Below are 18342 nucleotides of genomic sequence, written 5' to 3'. Positions count from 1 at the left end.
TGTATAATCGATTATACCCATGTATATATCTTTTACTCACCATGAATGAACATCATTTTTGGGCAATCCTTAAGAACCAAATCAGTAATGCCACAGTTGGTTAGTGTAATACCCACAAGATTCTTGGATTTAAGGTTCAAAACCTGGGTAAGGGATAAAAAGGTAAAAAATAGTCAAGAGTGTACTCACAAGGCTTTTCCAAATGGTTGTACATTGCTGCATTTGATTTATGCACAAAGTATGTAGATAACTGATAAAAAAAATAAAAAAATCCAGGGGCATGCTTGACCTGCATAAATTACTCAAATCTTGAACGTTATTTGCAACCCAAGTAAACTGCTTAAAAAAAAAAATATATATATATATATATATATATATATATATTCACAAAAGGGTTGCTGGTATATTGTTGCAGGTATTTTGAAAAAAGACCGTTAGCAGTTTGTATGCCCAAGTGCTGGGCCATTGTGATCCAGGCTCTGGTGCTATGTTTCTTTATCATACACCACAGGACACAGAGCCTTAATCATTACATAGTGGGTTGTATGGGTCACCAGAGGTGATTGGACACTGGCACAACCAATGAGAACAAGTTCCCCTCCATATAACCCCTCCCATACAGGAAGTACCTCCGTTTTTTCACCAGTGTCCAAGGTGTTGGCCGTGATTAGGATGTGCTAAAGGAAGCTCTGCCATAGAGGCCCCCTGGGGCAAAAGAGCTACAGTTCGGGTCCATCCAAGACGCTTAAGATATTTCACCAAAACTGGATGGTATACGGGCCTTGCGCACGAGGTGTCGCCTGTAATGTCTCTTTGGAGGACTGGGCTCTAGGGTCCAGCACTTTCGCTTTTTAAAAAATGCTAAAAAGTCCTGGCAGAGTCTTCTACAAGGCCCAGGGAGGAAGCATCCTTTAAGTAGGAACCCATATTTCTGAAGGTTGGCACACATGCCTGTCTGAAGGTTGGCACACATGCCCGCCGTGATGGGTGAAGATTGGTTTTGTCTGATTTTCAGCAAACCTGCGGCATAAGGCAAGCAGGAAAAAAGTCCTAAGCATGCATCTTAAAGACTTTTCCTTTGACTGGGTGTCTGTTTGCCATCAGGTCTTAACAGACCTGCCATGGATAGCAACCACATCCCTCACAAGCATGATGCAGGAGGACCTGTTTCCCTCTTTCCAGGTTGCTGCCATTCTCCCCTAGGTTGCGCGATTTATGGGGCACAGAAAGGGGCGGGTCGCGCGCGGGCACATCATTCCACGGTGCTCAGGAAGTGCAATAAAGCCTCTTAAACCTGCAGCTCTCCCCTGATCGGTAACACATCGGCTTAGAGGCACGCAAGGTCTCTTGGGAGTGCTCAATAACCAACCACATAAAGAGGACAGCCACTTAGCATGAAACTGTGATTAGTTGCATACTGTATGTAGATTGCTTAACTAGCACAGGAGTATATGCATCGATAGTACCTTGGCTTTTTGCTTAGTAATATGTCTTCCCAGAGGAGAAATTTAGGGACTAAAAAATACAAAAAAGCATCGCCACCTGAGACGAGAGCCTCTAGGCGGGCCGCTTTGTACTTTCCTGTCCGGTAATATATGATGCACCTGTACAGGATGAGCCATTGTCTCCATCAGGAGTAGCAGCCTCTCCTATGGTGCCTGGGCCTGCACATGTCACTGAGGACACTTTGGCAGCAGCCCTGAACAATTTAGAAGGAAGAATCGATACATTAAATCGCAAAAGGACAAAAAGCGAAGCAGAGCTCCTTCTGTTACAGATATCTCTTCAGAAAGGTCTGAAGATAATGAGGATGAGGACGACATAGCACAATCAGAGGATAAGGATGAGGATAAGGATGGATCTGGGATTTCAGAAGAACCTTTTTCTGCTTCCCAGGTTCTTAAAAATTGCAGGTGCAATATTATTACTGAAACCGTACGCTCTGCATTCAAATTACCTTCTTCGGAGTTAACCGAGTCACCCGTCTCCTCCCTGGGTTCAATAAAATCCCCACAGTGCAACACCGCATGTTCCTTTAAGGTTCATAGTTTATTGGAGAATCTGATTCACGCAGACTGGAAACATCTAGATAAGCGTTTCTCTCCTCCTAGAAAGTTTGAAGTCCTTTATCCCATGGAGGAGAAGTTTACCAAGAAGTGGCGTCTGTCTTCAGTGGATGCGGCTATTTCTTGTGCAAATAAAAGCTTAACCTGGCCAGTGGACAATGCCCATGGTAATTAAAGATCCTTCTGAGAAGTCTTACTTTCGTCTGTCAGGCGCAGTGACCCAACCTGCTGTTGCGGCAGTTGGTATGTGTCAGGTCTTAAAGGATCAGGTGAAACAGGGGCTGAAAGATCTGCCTCCGGAGCAGATCAAACTTTGGGAGAATATGTTTAGGGCTTTATGTTTCACAGTGGATGCCATTAGAGATTCTATTCAACAAGGAATTCTTTGGCTAAAGAATTGGTCAGCGGAAGCCCAATGCAAAAATAGGATTTTTATAACAGCTTACCTGTAAAATCCTTTTCTTGGAGTACATCGCGGGACAGAGTCTAGTAATTACTAAGTGGGTTATATTCCACCTTCAGGTGCTGGACACTGGTGTAAATCAATTAGAACAGGAAGTTCGCTCCTATACTGGGAGCACCTCAGTTTTTGTCGCCAAGCAATAAGTGTCCCAATATCTCCATACAAGAGGGGTGGGAACTCTGTGTCCCGTGATGTACTCCAAGAAAAGGATTTTACAGGTAAGCCGTTATAAAAATCCTATTTTGTTTATCGTACATCACGGGACACAGAGTCTAGTAATTACTAAGTGGGACGTCCTAAAGCAATGCTTACTGAGGGGAGGGAGACACCAACAACGCAAACCGCCATCAGACATGAGGACCTATAATGCTGCCTGCAGCATACTGCGCCAAAAAAGGCTGCATTCTCCTGCCGTCTTATGTTCACCTGATAGGGATTAGTGAACGTAAGCACAAACGGCCAAGTTGTGGCCTGGCAAATCTGAGTCATAAAGGCTTGGTAATGCACCACGCATGAAGTGCTTACTATCCTGGTTGAGTGCACCCCAAAAGGGGGAAGCCCTCTCTTTAAACCACAAGCCTGAATAACGACCTGATGAATCAACATTTGACAACAGTTGATTTGGACGCTGCCTGCCCTTTCCTGGGGCCTCCTGGTAGCGCAACATCAGTTTTCCATATCCGAGCAGCTGCTTCAGATAGGTCTTGACCTCTCTTACTCCAACGAGAGAGCGTGTAGCCATTTTAATAGCCGATCCGAACACTGCCCGCCCACATCTAGGGTCTTCTGGCAGCAAAACAAAACATTAAAAATCTGAAAGCTTCAGATATAGAAACCTAACTGCTCTCATCTTATGTAGAGAAAGCAATAACCTTTTCTTCCGTGGACCAAAGTCTTGAAAAAAGAAAAGGCAGGCAAGAATATCTAGATTCAAATCAACACTAGATCCTACTAGTAAATAAAGGTTGGGTGAGGATTTAACATCGCCCTTCTTGAAAAAATAATTAAGTATGGCTCTATACAAAGAAAGTTGCCAATACTCTCTTGCCGAGGCAACCGCAACCAAGAACACCAATTTCCTCCTTAGAAGGATGAAGGGAATTATGGCGCATCAGCCCCAGGTGCTGACTCTGTAAGCCAGCAACACTAGATCCAATCCTTCGAGCACAAGGGCGACCTAACTGGCAGACTTATACCCGTCACCCCTTGTATAACGGCCCGGATCAAGAGTGTGACACAAGCGACCCTTGAAAATATTGACAAGGCCGAGATTGGATCCTTGATGGAACTTAAGGCTAGCTCCATCACCTTTCCAATGTAGGAAGGCAAGAACTTTACCCAAGACATGCTACCAAGGGTGCCACCTCTTGATTTCACACCAGGAACATGGGTCTTCCAGATCCTAGGACATCTGGTCCTGGAGGCCAGCTCTCCTGTATGAATGGTAATTGCTGCCGATTCTGAAAGCCCCGATCCTCAAGAACGTGAGCTATAACAGCCAGACCCTTAATACCCCTGTATGCAAGACAGGATGTAACCCTGCAAAGCAGGCCTGGACAAGCTGTAAGGGCCCCTAGTTACTCTACGATCACCTCTGCTGTGCCTGCACAGTCAGGTCGTATGGGCTATGCCGGAGCAATTAGGCCAGCTTCCGTTCTCTTCTGATGTAGCCTGGAAGCCACGAAAGTTGCGGCCCTGGGGGGAGAAACACAAACCAGCGACAACTGGTCCCCCAGGATCACTAACACATCTGTCCCGCATGCGGGTGGATCCTTTGTCCTTGACCCAAAAGTTGCTCAATTTCTTCTTGAACCTGGACATCAACACCCTTTATGTACAGGGTACCGTTTCTGTGACATTTGGTCAGAAAAAAGTCGGGGTGTAGAGGTCAATCTCCCGGACACTATTGTTGACGGCTCCAGCGAATCGCCCGTCAATCTAGTATTCCATGAAATGATAATTGACAATAGGCAAGGCCCAAGCTCCTCCCTGGTAAACAAAGTAAACCACTAGAGAAGTATAGTCAGATTGTATCCAGCCAGAGCAATCTTGTAACCTTAAACGTTCAGGCCCTTCAGCCAGATGCTCCATCCTTAGCTCCAGAAAGCTAGCAGATAAGGCTCCCTTGGAGCTTGACCACCTTCCCTGCGCCGTGGTCTCTACCAGGCCTGGATTCTATCCCTAGAGGCCAGCCCTCGCAACCTGCTCCCAGGTAACGGGTATGAAGGATATTCTCTTCTGCCAATCATTCAGTTAAGAACCCTAAACTGAAATTCCAGCATATCCCTGGGACCAGACTCCTGGGATAATGCTAGGTTAGGATCCATGCGTTCCAGGCCGACAGAATAGTGTTTATATCAGCTTTGAATAAAACTGAGCATAGGGAACTGTGTTTGAATGAAGCCGCATATTCCCTCCAGACTGGGATCCTAACCCAGGAGTTCTAGATATTTAACCATGCTGGACTCCCCTAGGCCTAGTCATGCTACTGACTGATCTGTCAGCAGGAGTTTTGCCTTGGTATGCCATTGCTGCTATACCCTGGGCCTTTAGACCTGCTAGAGGCGGGCCCTAGCAGCCTTGTAAAACAAACACACACGCAAAAAAAACTCCCCATATGTGCATGTGGCCAGCTTTAAAGCCACATGCCTCTATGGAAGCGTGTGTTCATGGAAGCGTGAATTCATACAAATACGTTCTCAGCAAAAAACATAAAAAGGGGGCGTTCATAGCTCACATGTAGCACGTGAGCTATGAACAAGCATCTTGCAAGTATGCGCTATGAACGTGTTATGCAGCATTATGCAACCCGTACCCCTGCAGACACGTATTCCTATGTAAGGCCAAGGAATCCTGTAATTAAGGAAACCTAATTATCATGCCTCACAACGCAAAATCTAGGCAAACATGCATCCTTATGCGATTTAGCAATTTTCATGCGATCCAACATCTATGCATCTTAAGCACTCTGCTCGAGCACCCCTCCGCGATCCAGCATTTTTATGCAATTAAGCATTTTAATGCGATTTTTGGCATTTCTGCGGACACATCCTCTGTATGACCAAATGTGCCTGAGTAATCCAGGACTCAGGTGATTAGATAACCATGTGTGATCCTGCAACTTTATGCACTCCAGCATCTTTATGCGATTTCAGGCATTCCTGTGGAAACAAGCCTCTCTGTGTGGCCCAATATCCTTGATAATCAAGGACTCGGGTTATCAGGTAACCATGTGTGATGCTGCATTTCTATGCACTCCAGCATTTTTATTCGATTTTAGGCATTCCTGTGGAAACAAGCCTCTCCATGTGACCAAATATCCTTGGGTAATCAAGGACTCAGGTTATCAGGTAACCATGTGTGATCCCGCATCTTTATGCACTTTAAGCATTTTAGGCACCTTGCTGTGATGCAACACCCCTATGTGACCATGTAAAATCATACAAACAAAAAACATGTATATTTATGTGATGCACAATAAAACATGCTCGGTTACCTGTTTTTACCCCACATGCATTTTGAACATTCCAAACATGCAGACTGGTAAAGAGGCAGTTATGCTCTGCAGATGTGCGTCTCCGCAAACCTGCGACGTTAGCCATGTGCACAGCAACAAATGTGCATCCCCATTGCATACGGTTAGCCTGAAGCCAACACCAGGATGAGGACTTAATAGAGACAGAGGCTCTGGCCGTTTAGGCTGAGGGAAGTTATATGCAGCTTGAATCTCTGAAAAGACTGCAGCTGCAACTAGAGCTTGTGGGGCTTCTGATAGTTTCTCCTCATTAGGCCGCATCTGTTTATCTGTTCTCCGACAGTGAGTCTTTTAATCCCCTTGTTTGAGAATTTAGAGCAGGGAAAGGGACACACCCTGTTTTCTGCTTGTGAGGATGCTGTGAATATCGCAGTTAACCTCTTATAGACCCATAAATGCAATGCAAAAAACATATGCAGAGTGACTGCAATGTTGGGGGAGGCTGCAACGCCTGACAGGGCTGATAGCTCATTATGTGAGCCGTCTTAAGTCTCTACACAGGGGAGGATAGTATCATGCAAGCATGATAAAGGGCCACCAGATTCAGGTGGTGATCCCCATTCCTACCCCTGAAACCTCTTTTACGGGGAGACAAAAGAAAAGTCTTAAGCCAAAAGGCAGAGGAACTTAACCCTGGAGCATCAACAGCTGAACTTAGTCTAGCAAAATAATGCCTGCTAATCTTCACAGCTTGATGCCGAGTAGGTGTCTTAGATAAATCTGTTTTCAACTTCCCATGAGGTGCTTACATGCCCCAAGCTACTGTGTGCCCCTGGCTTTACAGAGCTCTGATGTCTGGGCCTTTCGAAGAGGCGGCCCTGCGTCTGCATCATGAGCCGGCGAGCATGTGCGCCAGCGGCAACCACATCTTCCCCGCCTACAAAGCGCCCCCCCTTGCGCACGTAGGGGAATGGTGGAAGCAAGGGGGGAGAGGGAGATCCCCCAAGGAGCACCGTGGACCCGGACTACGAGGGACCCCCCCATTGTGGCAGAGCCTGAAGCGGAGGAAGTAAGCCGCACCATAGATCAGAAAACCTTGAGCTTCCGTTCCTGGAAAGCATGGTAAGCGAAGCACCAGGCATGTCGTTTTACTGCCTTTAGTGGTGAAAAACAGATAAGACATGCAGCTATTCATGACAATCCTTTGCATAGGACTTAGGGGTACCAGCCTCCTGAAGGGGAGATCTATGGGTACTACAGCCATCCTGTCTCGACATAGTGGTTTCTTTGCCCAGGCACACATGCATTATAGGCAAGACCCAATAGCCCCTTCAGCAGAGGACTAGAACCAACTAGGGAAGGTATATGGGTGCCAGAGCCATCCTGTCTCAGAAGACATAGTGGTTAAGTTGCCCATGCATAGAAGCATAAAAATAGGCGAGACCCATAGTCCCCATACAAGGAAGACCTACTGTCGGACCAAGTCCTGTAGGTACCTCCGCTTACCTTTCCACGCTGCAGGGTATTGCAAATCAAGAGGCCCAGCCTTCACCCCTCACCGTGGGCTTCGTCTCAGACCTTCAGGGACTGGGGTCCATAGCAGGTAACCTCTTCCCTGGACCTATATAGCACCCTGGCAACAGAAAAAACATTTGGTCTTTGGCATAGACCAATGTACTGGAACCCAGGGTCCAGCTCTCAGAGAGAAGCATTATAGGCAAAACCTTGTTCTTCGTATCGAGGCCCGGGTACCGTCCTCTTTGGCTATGAAGCACCTTGGACGGATCCGGATTTTATGGAGGCTTTTTAAAACCAGCATGGATCCCTCCAGTGGAGCTCCTCAGAGCACATGTTCACTCGTGACCAACACCTTAGACACTGGTGAAAAAAAACTGAGGTGCTCCCAGTATGGGAGGGGTTATATAGGGAGGGAACTTCCTGTTCTAATTGATTACACCAGTGTCCAGCACCTGAAGGTGAAATACAACCCACTTAGTAACTACTAGACTCTGTGTCCCGTGATGTACAATAAAGAAAAGCTTTTGACCAGTTTCCCCTTCCATGGTGAACGCCTCTTTGGGGATGATTTTTAAAAGTATATCCAAAAGCCATCAAGCAGCAAGACTACTCTATTGCCGAAGAAGAAAAACAAGCGCCCTTGTTTTAAATGCTCTCTCGCCCTGTTTTTCCGAAACATCTGCCTCCAGGCAGTAGCGACAGCATTCTCAGCCAGCCTCAAAGGCTAAAGACCAAGGCCAGGCCCAGAAAAACAAGCAGTGGGGGCAAAGAGCCAAAAAGCAAAGCCACAAATCTTCATGAAGGGGAGCCCCCGCTCGGCTGGCTTCGGCAGTTTTCAGCAGCTTGGCAGACAGAGATCCAGGACAAGTGGGTAGTTTCTGCTGTATCCCTAGGGTACAAGCTGGAATTTCAAGAGACCCCACCTTATCGGTTCCGAATTTCAAAAGGTCTCCAAAAGATCCAGTAAAGAGAGAATCCTTCGAGGATTGGATCATTTGTGGTCCCAGGGGGTAATCAAGGAAGTCCCCCTAAAAGCTCTAAACCAGTTTCTGAACATTCGCCATTTCCGAATGGAATCCATTCGGTCCGTGGTCGCCACCCTACAAGGTGGGGAATATCTGGCGTCTATAGACATCAAGGACGCTCATTTACATGTGCCTATTTATCCCACTCACCAAAAGTTCCTAAGGTTCGCGGTACAACATCACCACTTTCAGTTTGTGGCTCTGTCTTTTGGTTTGGCCACCGCACCCTGGGTATTTACAAAAGTTCTGGCCCCACTGTTAGCAAACTTGAGAGCACAGGGCATAACGGTGACAGCCTATCTAGACAATCTACTTGTGATAGATCAGATCACGTGGTGCTCGATACAGTAAGATACCCGGAGCATTTAGGATGGATCATAAGTAAATCAAAGCAGGGTATTCTTGCCAAAGATCAAGTCTCCAAGAGAATTGATCCACAAGGTCAGGGTGAAGAAGTGACCATCAATTCGCCATTGCATGAGGCTATTAGGGAAGATGGTGGCCTCCTTCGAGGCTGTTCCTTACGCCCAGTTTCATTCGAGACTACTGCAAGGCAGAATTCTAGCTGCCTGCAACAGGAGAAGCCAACCTCTGGATTTACCCATGCGCCTGTCTCCACAGGTGCGCTAAAGCTTCAGTTGGTGGTTAAAGACCGTAAACTTGGGGAAAGGAAGGTCCTTTCTCCCAGTCACCTGGAGGGTGGTGTCTACGGATGTCAGCCTGTTGGGCTGGGGAGCAGTAATGGGCCAATACCGAAAAGAGCCTTCCCATCAACATACTGGAGATTTGGGCAGTATACTTAGCTTTCAGAACCTGGACACACAGGTTACAGGGTCACCCTGTTCGGATTCAATCTGACAATGCTACTGCAGGCAGTAGCTTATATCAATCACCAAGGAGGCACCCGGAGTCAGGATGCTCAGGTGAATCGGATTTTGACATGGGCAGAAAAACATGTTCCTCGTCTTTCTGCAATCTTCATTCCAGGGGTAGAAAACTGGCAAGCGGACTATCTAAGTCGCCAGAAACTTTCACCAGGAGAGTGGTCTCTCCACCCTGATGTCTTTCAGGCAATATGCCAGAGATGGGGGACCCCGGATGTAGACCTGCTAGCTTCCAGGCTCAAAGGGAAGTTGGAAACCTTTGTGTCCAGGACGAGAGATCTCCGGGCCTACAGAACGGATGCTCTGACAATTCCTTGGAATCAGTTTTCACTGATCTATGCATTCCCCCCGATCCCTCCCTTACAGAGATAACTGTGCAGGATTCAAGGAAGAGAATACCAGTACTCCTAGTGGTTCCGAATTGGCCCAGGAGGTCCTAGTACGTCGAGATCATAAAGATGGCGGTAGGAAGACCTTGGGTGCTTCTGCTACGTCACAACCTGCTGTCACAGGGTCCAGTGTTCTATTCCTTCCTTACAGAAGCTAAAAATTTGACGGTCTGGCTACTTAGACCCACATTTTGAAGAAACGAGGGCTCTCGGGTCCAGTTCTTTCTACACTCATTAATGCTAGAAAGCCAGCCTCCAGGCTAATCTACTACAGAGTCTGGAAGGCGTAGGTTTCCTGGTGTGAATCCAGAGGGTAGAATCCTCAAAAGTATGCCATAAATAAGATTATCGTCTTTTGACAATTTAGAAAATGGATATGAAATTAGGCCCGAGTGCCATCAAGGGTCAAATATCAGCTCTATCAGTCTTTTCAGAGAGCGCTGGCTTCTCATTCACTTGTCCGGGCATTCATGGAGTACTGCGGCTAAATCTGCCAGTCAAGTCGCCCTTGTGTCCCTGGGATTTGAACTTGGTATTATCAGTCTTGCAAAAGCAACCTTTTGAACCCATCGGCCATATTCCTTTGATTATTTTGAGCAGAAAATTGGCCATTTTGATTGCCATCTCTTCTGCTAAAGGGTATTGGAGTTAGCAGCTCTTTCTTGTAAATAGCCTTATTTAATTTGTTACAAAGACAAAATTGTATTACACCCTCATCCTACCTTTCTTCCAAAGGTGGTGTCAGCGTTTCATTTAAATCAAGACATTGTTTTGCCTTCCTATTTTCCTGAACCGCGGACAGTGGGGGAAAAGTTATTGCACTCTCTAGATGTAGTGAGAGCAGTAAAAGTTTATCTGCAGGCAACGGCTCAGATACGTGAAATAGATGTTTTGTTTATTGTGCCAGATGGTCCCAGGAAGGGCCAAGCGGCATCTAGATCCACTATTGCTAGGTGGATTCGACAAGTAATAGTTCAAGCTTGTGGTTTAAGAAACAAGGTTCCTCCTTTTCCTGTTAAGGTGCACTTGACCAGGACAATAAGGGTTTCATGGGCAGTGCATCACCAGGCTTCGATGGCTCAGATCTGGAAAGCTGCAACTTGGTCTTCAGTGCATACATTTACCAAATTCTATCAAATAGATGCAAGAGGACAGGAGGATTCTGCCTTCGGGCGTAGTGTGCTGCAGGCAGCGGTCTAGGGCTTCTTGTCCGTTGGCGGCCGGATTGATCTGCGTCTCCCACCCTTCATATTGAGCATTGCTCTGGGACATCCCACTATGCAATGATTAAGGCTTTGTGTCCCGTGGTGTACGATAAAGTAGGATTTTTTAATAACAGCTTACCTGTAAAATCCTTTTCTTGGAGTACACCACGGCACACAGAGGTCCCCGCTTCTATGGGATCTTTACTGCTTTGCTACAAAAACTGAGGAACTTCCTGTATGGGAGGGGTTATATGGAGGGGAACTTGTTCTCATTGGTTGTACCAGTGTCCAATCACCTCTGGTAACCCATACAACCCACTATGTAATGATTAAGGCTCTGTGTCCCGTGGTGTACGCCAACAAAGGGAGTTTACAGGTAAGTCGTTATTAACCACTTAACGCTCGGCGCACGCCTATTTACGTCCACAGAATGGCACGTACAGGCAGATGGGCGTATATATATATACACATGTCCTTGCCTTCTAGCGGGTGGGGGGTCCGATCGGGACCCCCCCCCCGCTGCGTGCGGCTTACCTCGGGGAGCGATCCAGGGCGACGGCGCGGCTATTCGTTTATAGCCGCTCCGTCGCGATCGCTCCCCGGAGCTGAAGAACGGGGAGAGCCGTATGTAAACACGGCTTCCCCGTGCTTCACTGTGGCGGCGTATCGATTGAGTGATCCCTTTTATAGGGAGACTCGATCGATGACGTCAGTCCTACAGCCACACCCCTCTACAGTTGTAAACACACACTAGGTGAACCCTAACTCCTACAGCGCCCCCTGTGGTTAACTCCCAAACGGCAACTATCATTTTCACAATAAACAATGCAATTTAAATGCATTTTTTGCTGTGAAAATGACAATGGTCCCAAAAATGTGTCAAAATTGTCCGAAGTGTCCGCCATAATGTCGCAGTCACGAGAAAAAAAAAAAAAAAAAAAAAAAAAAAAAAAAAAAAAAAAAAAAAATCGCTGATCGCCGCCAATAGTAGTAAAAAAAAATAAAAAAATTATAAAAATGCAATAAAACTATCCCCTATTTTGTAAACGCTATAAATTTTGCGCAAACCAATCGATAAACACTTATTGCGATTTTTTTTTACCAAAAATAGGTAGAAGAATACGTATCGGCCTAAACTGAGAAAAAAAAATTATATATGTTTGAGGGATAATTATTATAGCAAAAAGTAAAAAATATTGAATTTTTTTCAAAATTGTCGCTCTATTTTTGTTTATATCGCAAAAAATAAAAACCGCAGAGGTGATCAAATACCACCAAAAGAAAGCTCTATTTGTGGGGAAAAAGGACGGCAATTTTGTTTGGGAGCCACGTCGCACGACCGCGCAATTGTCTGTTAAGCGACGCAGTGCCGAATCGCAAAACCTGGCCTGGGCATTTAGCTGCCTAAAGGTCCGGGGCTTAAGTGGTTAAAAATCCTACTTTTTATGAGAGCTTGCCTGCTCCTTTAACATCTTATGCATTCCTATTGGTCGATGAGAAAGCTCCCCCAAGAATGATGGGCAAAACAGAAGTGTAGTGAGCAGACACGCAACAACGCTACACAAAACAAATTCAGCTTTACTTCTTTAAAACAGCCTTGCATTTGGGTGTAAAGGCTGCTGCAGTAACTTGTAGGCATGTTTAGGTGCCTGAACACTATACTTTGTTTTTGTCTTTTTGTGTTAGGCACTCAAAGTATTAAAACCACTGGATCAGCACGACAGCCATACAACCAGCTTCAATTCAGAATGAGATGTCAGCAATGTTCAAAGCATCGATTCTAATTAGCGTGTACCAAACATACAGATTATATATCAATCTATTAAGGCCTTTCCCAAAAAAAGAGTTTGTGAAGTGTACTTCGAAATTTTCCAACCAATGGACTTTCAAAACCTTCAGTAGAGAAGCAGTTTAGGAAACACTACTTTGTTAGTTTAAAAGGTGTCCACTGAAACAGATTATCTGTTATACTCCGCTTCACTACACACATCGCAGCCCACCATTCATAACAATTCCGACTGCAGGGTGTAGCTGCAGAGCCCCATTGAGTTATTTCTGTTTCACAACAGACAGAGCGAATTGATTGGAGCAGAATTTGACCTGCAACTTTGAAATGTCCCATGACCTGGTTCTCCTCTGGTCACAGTTACCTGCTCTAGATTCTGTCTGCTCCAGTCTTCGCAAATTCCCCCAATTAGGACCACATTTGTCAATATGTGGCCATACACAACCATTCCACATGTACAGTATATCAGTTTGTTGACCCACCACAGTACTTGTACTGCGACGGGGCAGATCCTACAGACACAGCGATGTACCTGTACATCATGTGCGGGCATGTCCCTACTTCTCCAACTTCTACAAAGAAGTTTTTTTTTTTTTAAAGCAGGTCCCGGCCATGAACGATCATCAACTCAGCCCAGAGCCCTGTGTGACAATCAACACAGGCATCTATACAGAGGGAACAATCACTTTGTTTATTGTCCCTACAAAGCAGGGAAAAAACAAAACAAAAATCAATCTGTAGTAAAAAGCAGCACACATTACACATGGTTAGGCACATAATTAACCCATTGATTGCCCCATAGCTGCCAACTCCTTCCCAGCCAGTGTTTAACCACTTAAGCCCCGGACCAATATGCTGCCTAAAGACCCAAGGGGTTTTTACAGTTCGGGACTGCGTCGCTTTAACAGACAATTGCGCGGTCGTGCGACGTGGCTCCCAAACAAAATTGGCGTCCTTTTTTCCCCACAAATAGAGCTTTCTTTTGGTGGTATTTGATGACCTCTGCGGTTTTTATTTTTTGCGCTATAAACAAAAATAGAGCGACAATTTTGGAAAAAAATGCAATATTTTTTACTATAATAAATATCCCCCAAAAACATATATAAATTTTTTTCCCCCCTCAGTTTAGGCCGATACGTATTCTTCTACCTATTTTTGGTAAAAAAAAAAAAAAAAAAAACAAAAAAAAATCGCAATAATCGTTTATCGGTTGGTTTGCGCAAAATTTATAGCGTTTACAAAATAGGGGATAGTTTTATTGCATTTTTTTTTTTTTTTTACTACTAATGGTGGCGATCAGCGATTTTTTTCATGACTGCGACATTATGGCGGACACTTCGGACAATTTTTACACATTTTTGGGACCATTGTCATTTTCACAGCAAAAAATGCATTTAAATTGCATTCTTTATTGTGAAAATGACAGTTGCAGTTTGGGAGTTATACACAGGGGGCGCTGTAACATTTAGTGGTCACTTAGTGTGTGTTTACTACTGTAGGCTGTAGGACTGACCTCATCGATCGAGTCTCCCCTATAAAAGGGATCACTCGATCGATGCGCCGCCATAGTGAAGCACGGGGAAGCCGTGTTTACATACGGCTCTCCCCGTTCTTCAGCTCCGGGGAGCGATCGCGACGGGGCGGCTATAAACGAATAGCCGCGCCGTCGTCCCGGATCGCTCCGCCAGGCTTACCGACCGCCGCATGTAGCGGAGGGGGTCCCGATCGGACCCCCCACCCACGTCAAGCAGAGCACGTACAGGTACGTTGATGTGCCTGTCCATGCCATTCTGCTGACGTATATCTACATGAGGAGGTCGGCAAGTGGTTAATACAGTGACAGTGTATATTAGCACGAAACAGTGTATTATTTTCACTAGAGATGCCAGTGGCATTTAGTCAGTTCAAACAAAGTGTCAGAATGCCTGCCGTACTACCACAGTCAGTCACACTATAAAAAGTTGCTGATCGCTGCCATTACTAGTATTAAAAAAAAAAATAATAAAAATTCCAGTATATTTACACACCGTAGTCTGTAGACATAATATTACGCAAACCAGTTAATATACACTTATTGGAATTTTTTGCTAATCTTCTCTGTATCATTCCAATCTTAGTATGTGCTGTCGAAGCAAGCACTTACTGGAATTTATTTACCAAAGATATGTAGAAAAATATATTTTTGCCTTAAATTTATGAAGAAATTCGTTTTTTCAAATATTTATTATAGAATAGATTTTATAGCAGAAAGTAAATAAAAAGGTTTGTTTGTTCTTTCAACTTTTTGGTAATTTCTTTATTTATATAATAAAAAACCCATTGGTGATCGAATCTCTATTTGTGTGATTTTTTTTTTTTTTTACTGGTATATAAAATTTCATTTGGCTACAGCACTGCATGACCACCCAATTGCCAGTTAAATTTGCGCAGTATAGGATGAATAGGAAAAAATGGCTTGGTCATGAAGGGGGTAAAACCTTCCCGAGCTCAAGTGGTTAAATATTTAACAATGCACAACACAGGTATATTCAAAAACAGGAAGGCTTCAAAATAAATAAACACACACACACACACACACACACACACACACTCTATACCTGTACATGGTCATCCTCAATGACTGGGTCACTAGTGCTTGTAGATTTATCTGCCGTGCGTTTCCTCTTCACAGCTTTCCTGTTATTTGGTGTTGCTTCTTAAAGATAAACATTAAAAGAAAAACATTTGTTCCAAAAGGTAAACTTACCAAATTGCAACAAAAAAATAAGCCAAAAGGTTGAAAATGTAAAAAAACACACTGAGAAACAGTAAAGGCACTCACCACCATCAGAGACCAGTGACACCTGAGAAAGCTTTGATCTTGCCCTTGTGAGAGGCCTCTGGGGATTGCGTTCATGATGTTCTGCCCGGCATAAGGAAGGAGCTAAATCTGTTTCTGAATTAGTCCTTTGTGCTGCACTTTGTGGAGTCCTGAGTGTGTACTCTGGGCCATTTCCTGGAAAGGATCGACTAGTTGAGGGCTGAGGCCCCTCGCCAACTCCACCATTTCCTCTTTGCATTGTCAGCTCAAGGTTCATATTTCTGGAACAATGGGGGCACCGCGTGCTAGACGCTTGCTCTGGAGCAGCACTGGGTTCTCCGGTCCTATTGCATGTACAAAAATCTGATTCTTCAGTAAGGTCAGAACTTTCATTCAAAGAGTGATCACTGTCTATATGTTGCGGAGCAGACTCACAAGCATTTATAACTCCACCTGCTGTGCCCACCTCACCACAACCATCTTTGCCTTTGTTCCTCTCAGATGGATCGCTGGCTGCTTTCATATCTGCCTTGATTTGTTCACTAGTTACCTGGCACCCTTTTTCACAACTGCTCTCTTCACATGGTGTTGCCTGCTCTGGCGGACTCTTGGCTGTAACACTGGACTTCTTACGCAAAGGTGCTTTGCCTTTCCCGCTTACAGCTGTAAAGAATGTAGGTACATATTGAAAAGCACAGTAAAGCTTCGACAAATCTTATTTACACTAGCTGTACATAGCCACACTATAGAGGTGCTTTAAAGTTTGTGTGTAGCCAAAACATTTAACTTTTAGATAGAATAGACAAAAAGGTTCAAATACCGGTCAGTTATTTTTTCCTGCCTGTGAGCCATTGGGAACATTTTCCTTCACTTTCTGCTCCACAGATGGAACCGGAATGCTACCCGAGTGAATTTCCTTCTTACAGAATTGTCCAGGAAACATTTTGGATATCCCCCTCACTGTCCATTTCTGTAGCAAGGTTACCAGTACAGAGGGGTGAATTTCCCCGATGGGGGAACTAGTAAAAAAAACATGACCTAACCCTTTCTCACTATTCAAAAACACATAAAAATTGCAAAAAGATCCACTTTAAAGAAAACATGTACTAGGCTGCCATTGCTGACCTCTTGTTTCATGTTGATTTAAAAAATTATTAACGCTTCATATATATTTTTTTTAAACATTAAAATAAACAAACCTGTCATACTTACCCACTCTGTGTAATGGTTTTGCACAGGGCAGCCCTGATCCACCTCTTTGAGTCCCCTGCCGGCGCTCCTGGTCCCTCTCCCCTGCCCAGATACCCCAGACAGGGCAGGCTCGCTCTCGAGCCGCTGCTCTGCATGTCCATTTGCACACAGAGCTGCAGCTTGGCCCCGCTCTCTCCTCATTGGCTGCTATTGACAACAGTGGCAGCCAATGAGGGGGGAGTTCCTGGAGAGCCCAGCCACTGGTGGAAGACCAGTCACAGGTAAGTACTGGGTGAGGGAGGCATAGTTTCCATGAAGGTATATAAAAAAATAAAAAAAACACCTTGAGTCTTTAGAGCCACTTTAAAAGCTTTAATACTTTGTCATTGTCCGACAACAAGTATGGAGGAGATCAGTAGTGCTGGATTCACTGGTTACATGTTTAGTCTCAATCTATAGTACTCAAACCAGGCAGCAACAAATATGTTTATAAGGACATCAGCAATTGTTGCCTTCATAGATTTCTCAGTATTGGGTTCCATTAATTGTTTCACTGCCAGGGACTTATTTTCCCTCATCTTTTGCACATATGTTAAAAATACCATTTTAGGTCGGTTGATACTTAAAACCCTCAAAATATATAATATTTTCTAAAAGAAAGTTCCAATTTTGTCACACAATATTTTTGCTACCGTCTATCAAATCTATATTTTCAGTAAAAATATACTCACATTTTAGAGCACAGAAAAAACAAGCTTATGATTTGACAAACAAATTGGGTAATAAACATGAGGTTGTGCTGTCAAGCCTCAAAATTGTACGCACCATAGACAGCAAGTTTAAAGCCACTACAGCTCATCTCTCTAGAGAGAATAAATTATTGCCCCAACACTACTTCTCACTCAGGAATGTGCAGGGATACCCAATACGTATGGTACAATCGTCATTTTCGGAAATGTGGGGGCTTTTATAATAGCTTTGTGAAAGTTTAATTCTTTAAAAAAATATATATATACGTTTTTTTTACATAATGCTATGCAATGTGTATGTGATAGTCTTGTGATGTCTGCTGAATGAGAACCTATTAGATCCCCAAAAATACCCTCAGCACTCTGCTAATCGAGCATAGACTGTGTATATGTAAAATTGATCAGGCAGCTTCACAGCCAGAATCACTTCTACAAGACAGCTGCCACCTTAACCTGGCTGTCAACAAGATTGCTCTGGCTTCAATGCCTTATGAGTTTGTGACCTAAGAAAGTATGTAGTGTGGGAGCTGAATGCTTACCTCAAAAATCAGTGACTTAGAAATATATGGAAGTCAGATAGAGCAAGCAACTATTTACAGATTAATGTAAGATATAGGGGCTTCTGCATTTCTCTATGTGGGATGGGGGTAAAGAAACTGTTGATAGAACAATTTCTAATATAGAGATTGTTCTCACTGTAAATCCCTTTACTTGGAGTCTATTGGGGGGGGGACACAAAACATCCATAACCTTCCGATTTTACTGCCATTTCTGGTTGAACTGAACACTGG

At 44.5% G+C, this 18342-nt stretch overlaps 1 protein-coding gene across 3 annotated transcripts in view; it reads right to left on the bottom strand.

Annotated features, from left to right (window-relative positions):
* The window catches only part of FBXO38 (F-box protein 38), a 108727-nt gene that overhangs the window by 19994 nt on the left and 70391 nt on the right, over positions 1-18342 (bottom strand). For 2 of the 3 annotated variants that reach the window (XM_040344500.1, XM_040344499.1), the window contains 3 exons: positions 15633-16274; positions 15409-15506; positions 41-143 (listed from right to left, as the gene is read on the bottom strand). In XM_040344500.1, coding sequence (XP_040200434.1) covers positions 41-143; positions 15409-15506; positions 15633-16274 — 843 coding nt within the window. The remainder of the gene's footprint in view (positions 1-40; positions 144-15408; positions 15507-15632; positions 16275-18342) is intronic. The other variant, XM_040344501.1, reaches the window with a different exon arrangement.

This window comes from Rana temporaria, chromosome 3, assembly GCF_905171775.1.
Source record: "Rana temporaria chromosome 3, aRanTem1.1, whole genome shotgun sequence".
In the NCBI taxonomy this organism is placed as follows: domain Eukaryota; kingdom Metazoa; phylum Chordata; class Amphibia; order Anura; family Ranidae; genus Rana; species Rana temporaria.
Note: the sequence above shows the minus strand (reverse complement) of the source record. Positions and strands in the feature narration are given on the sequence as shown.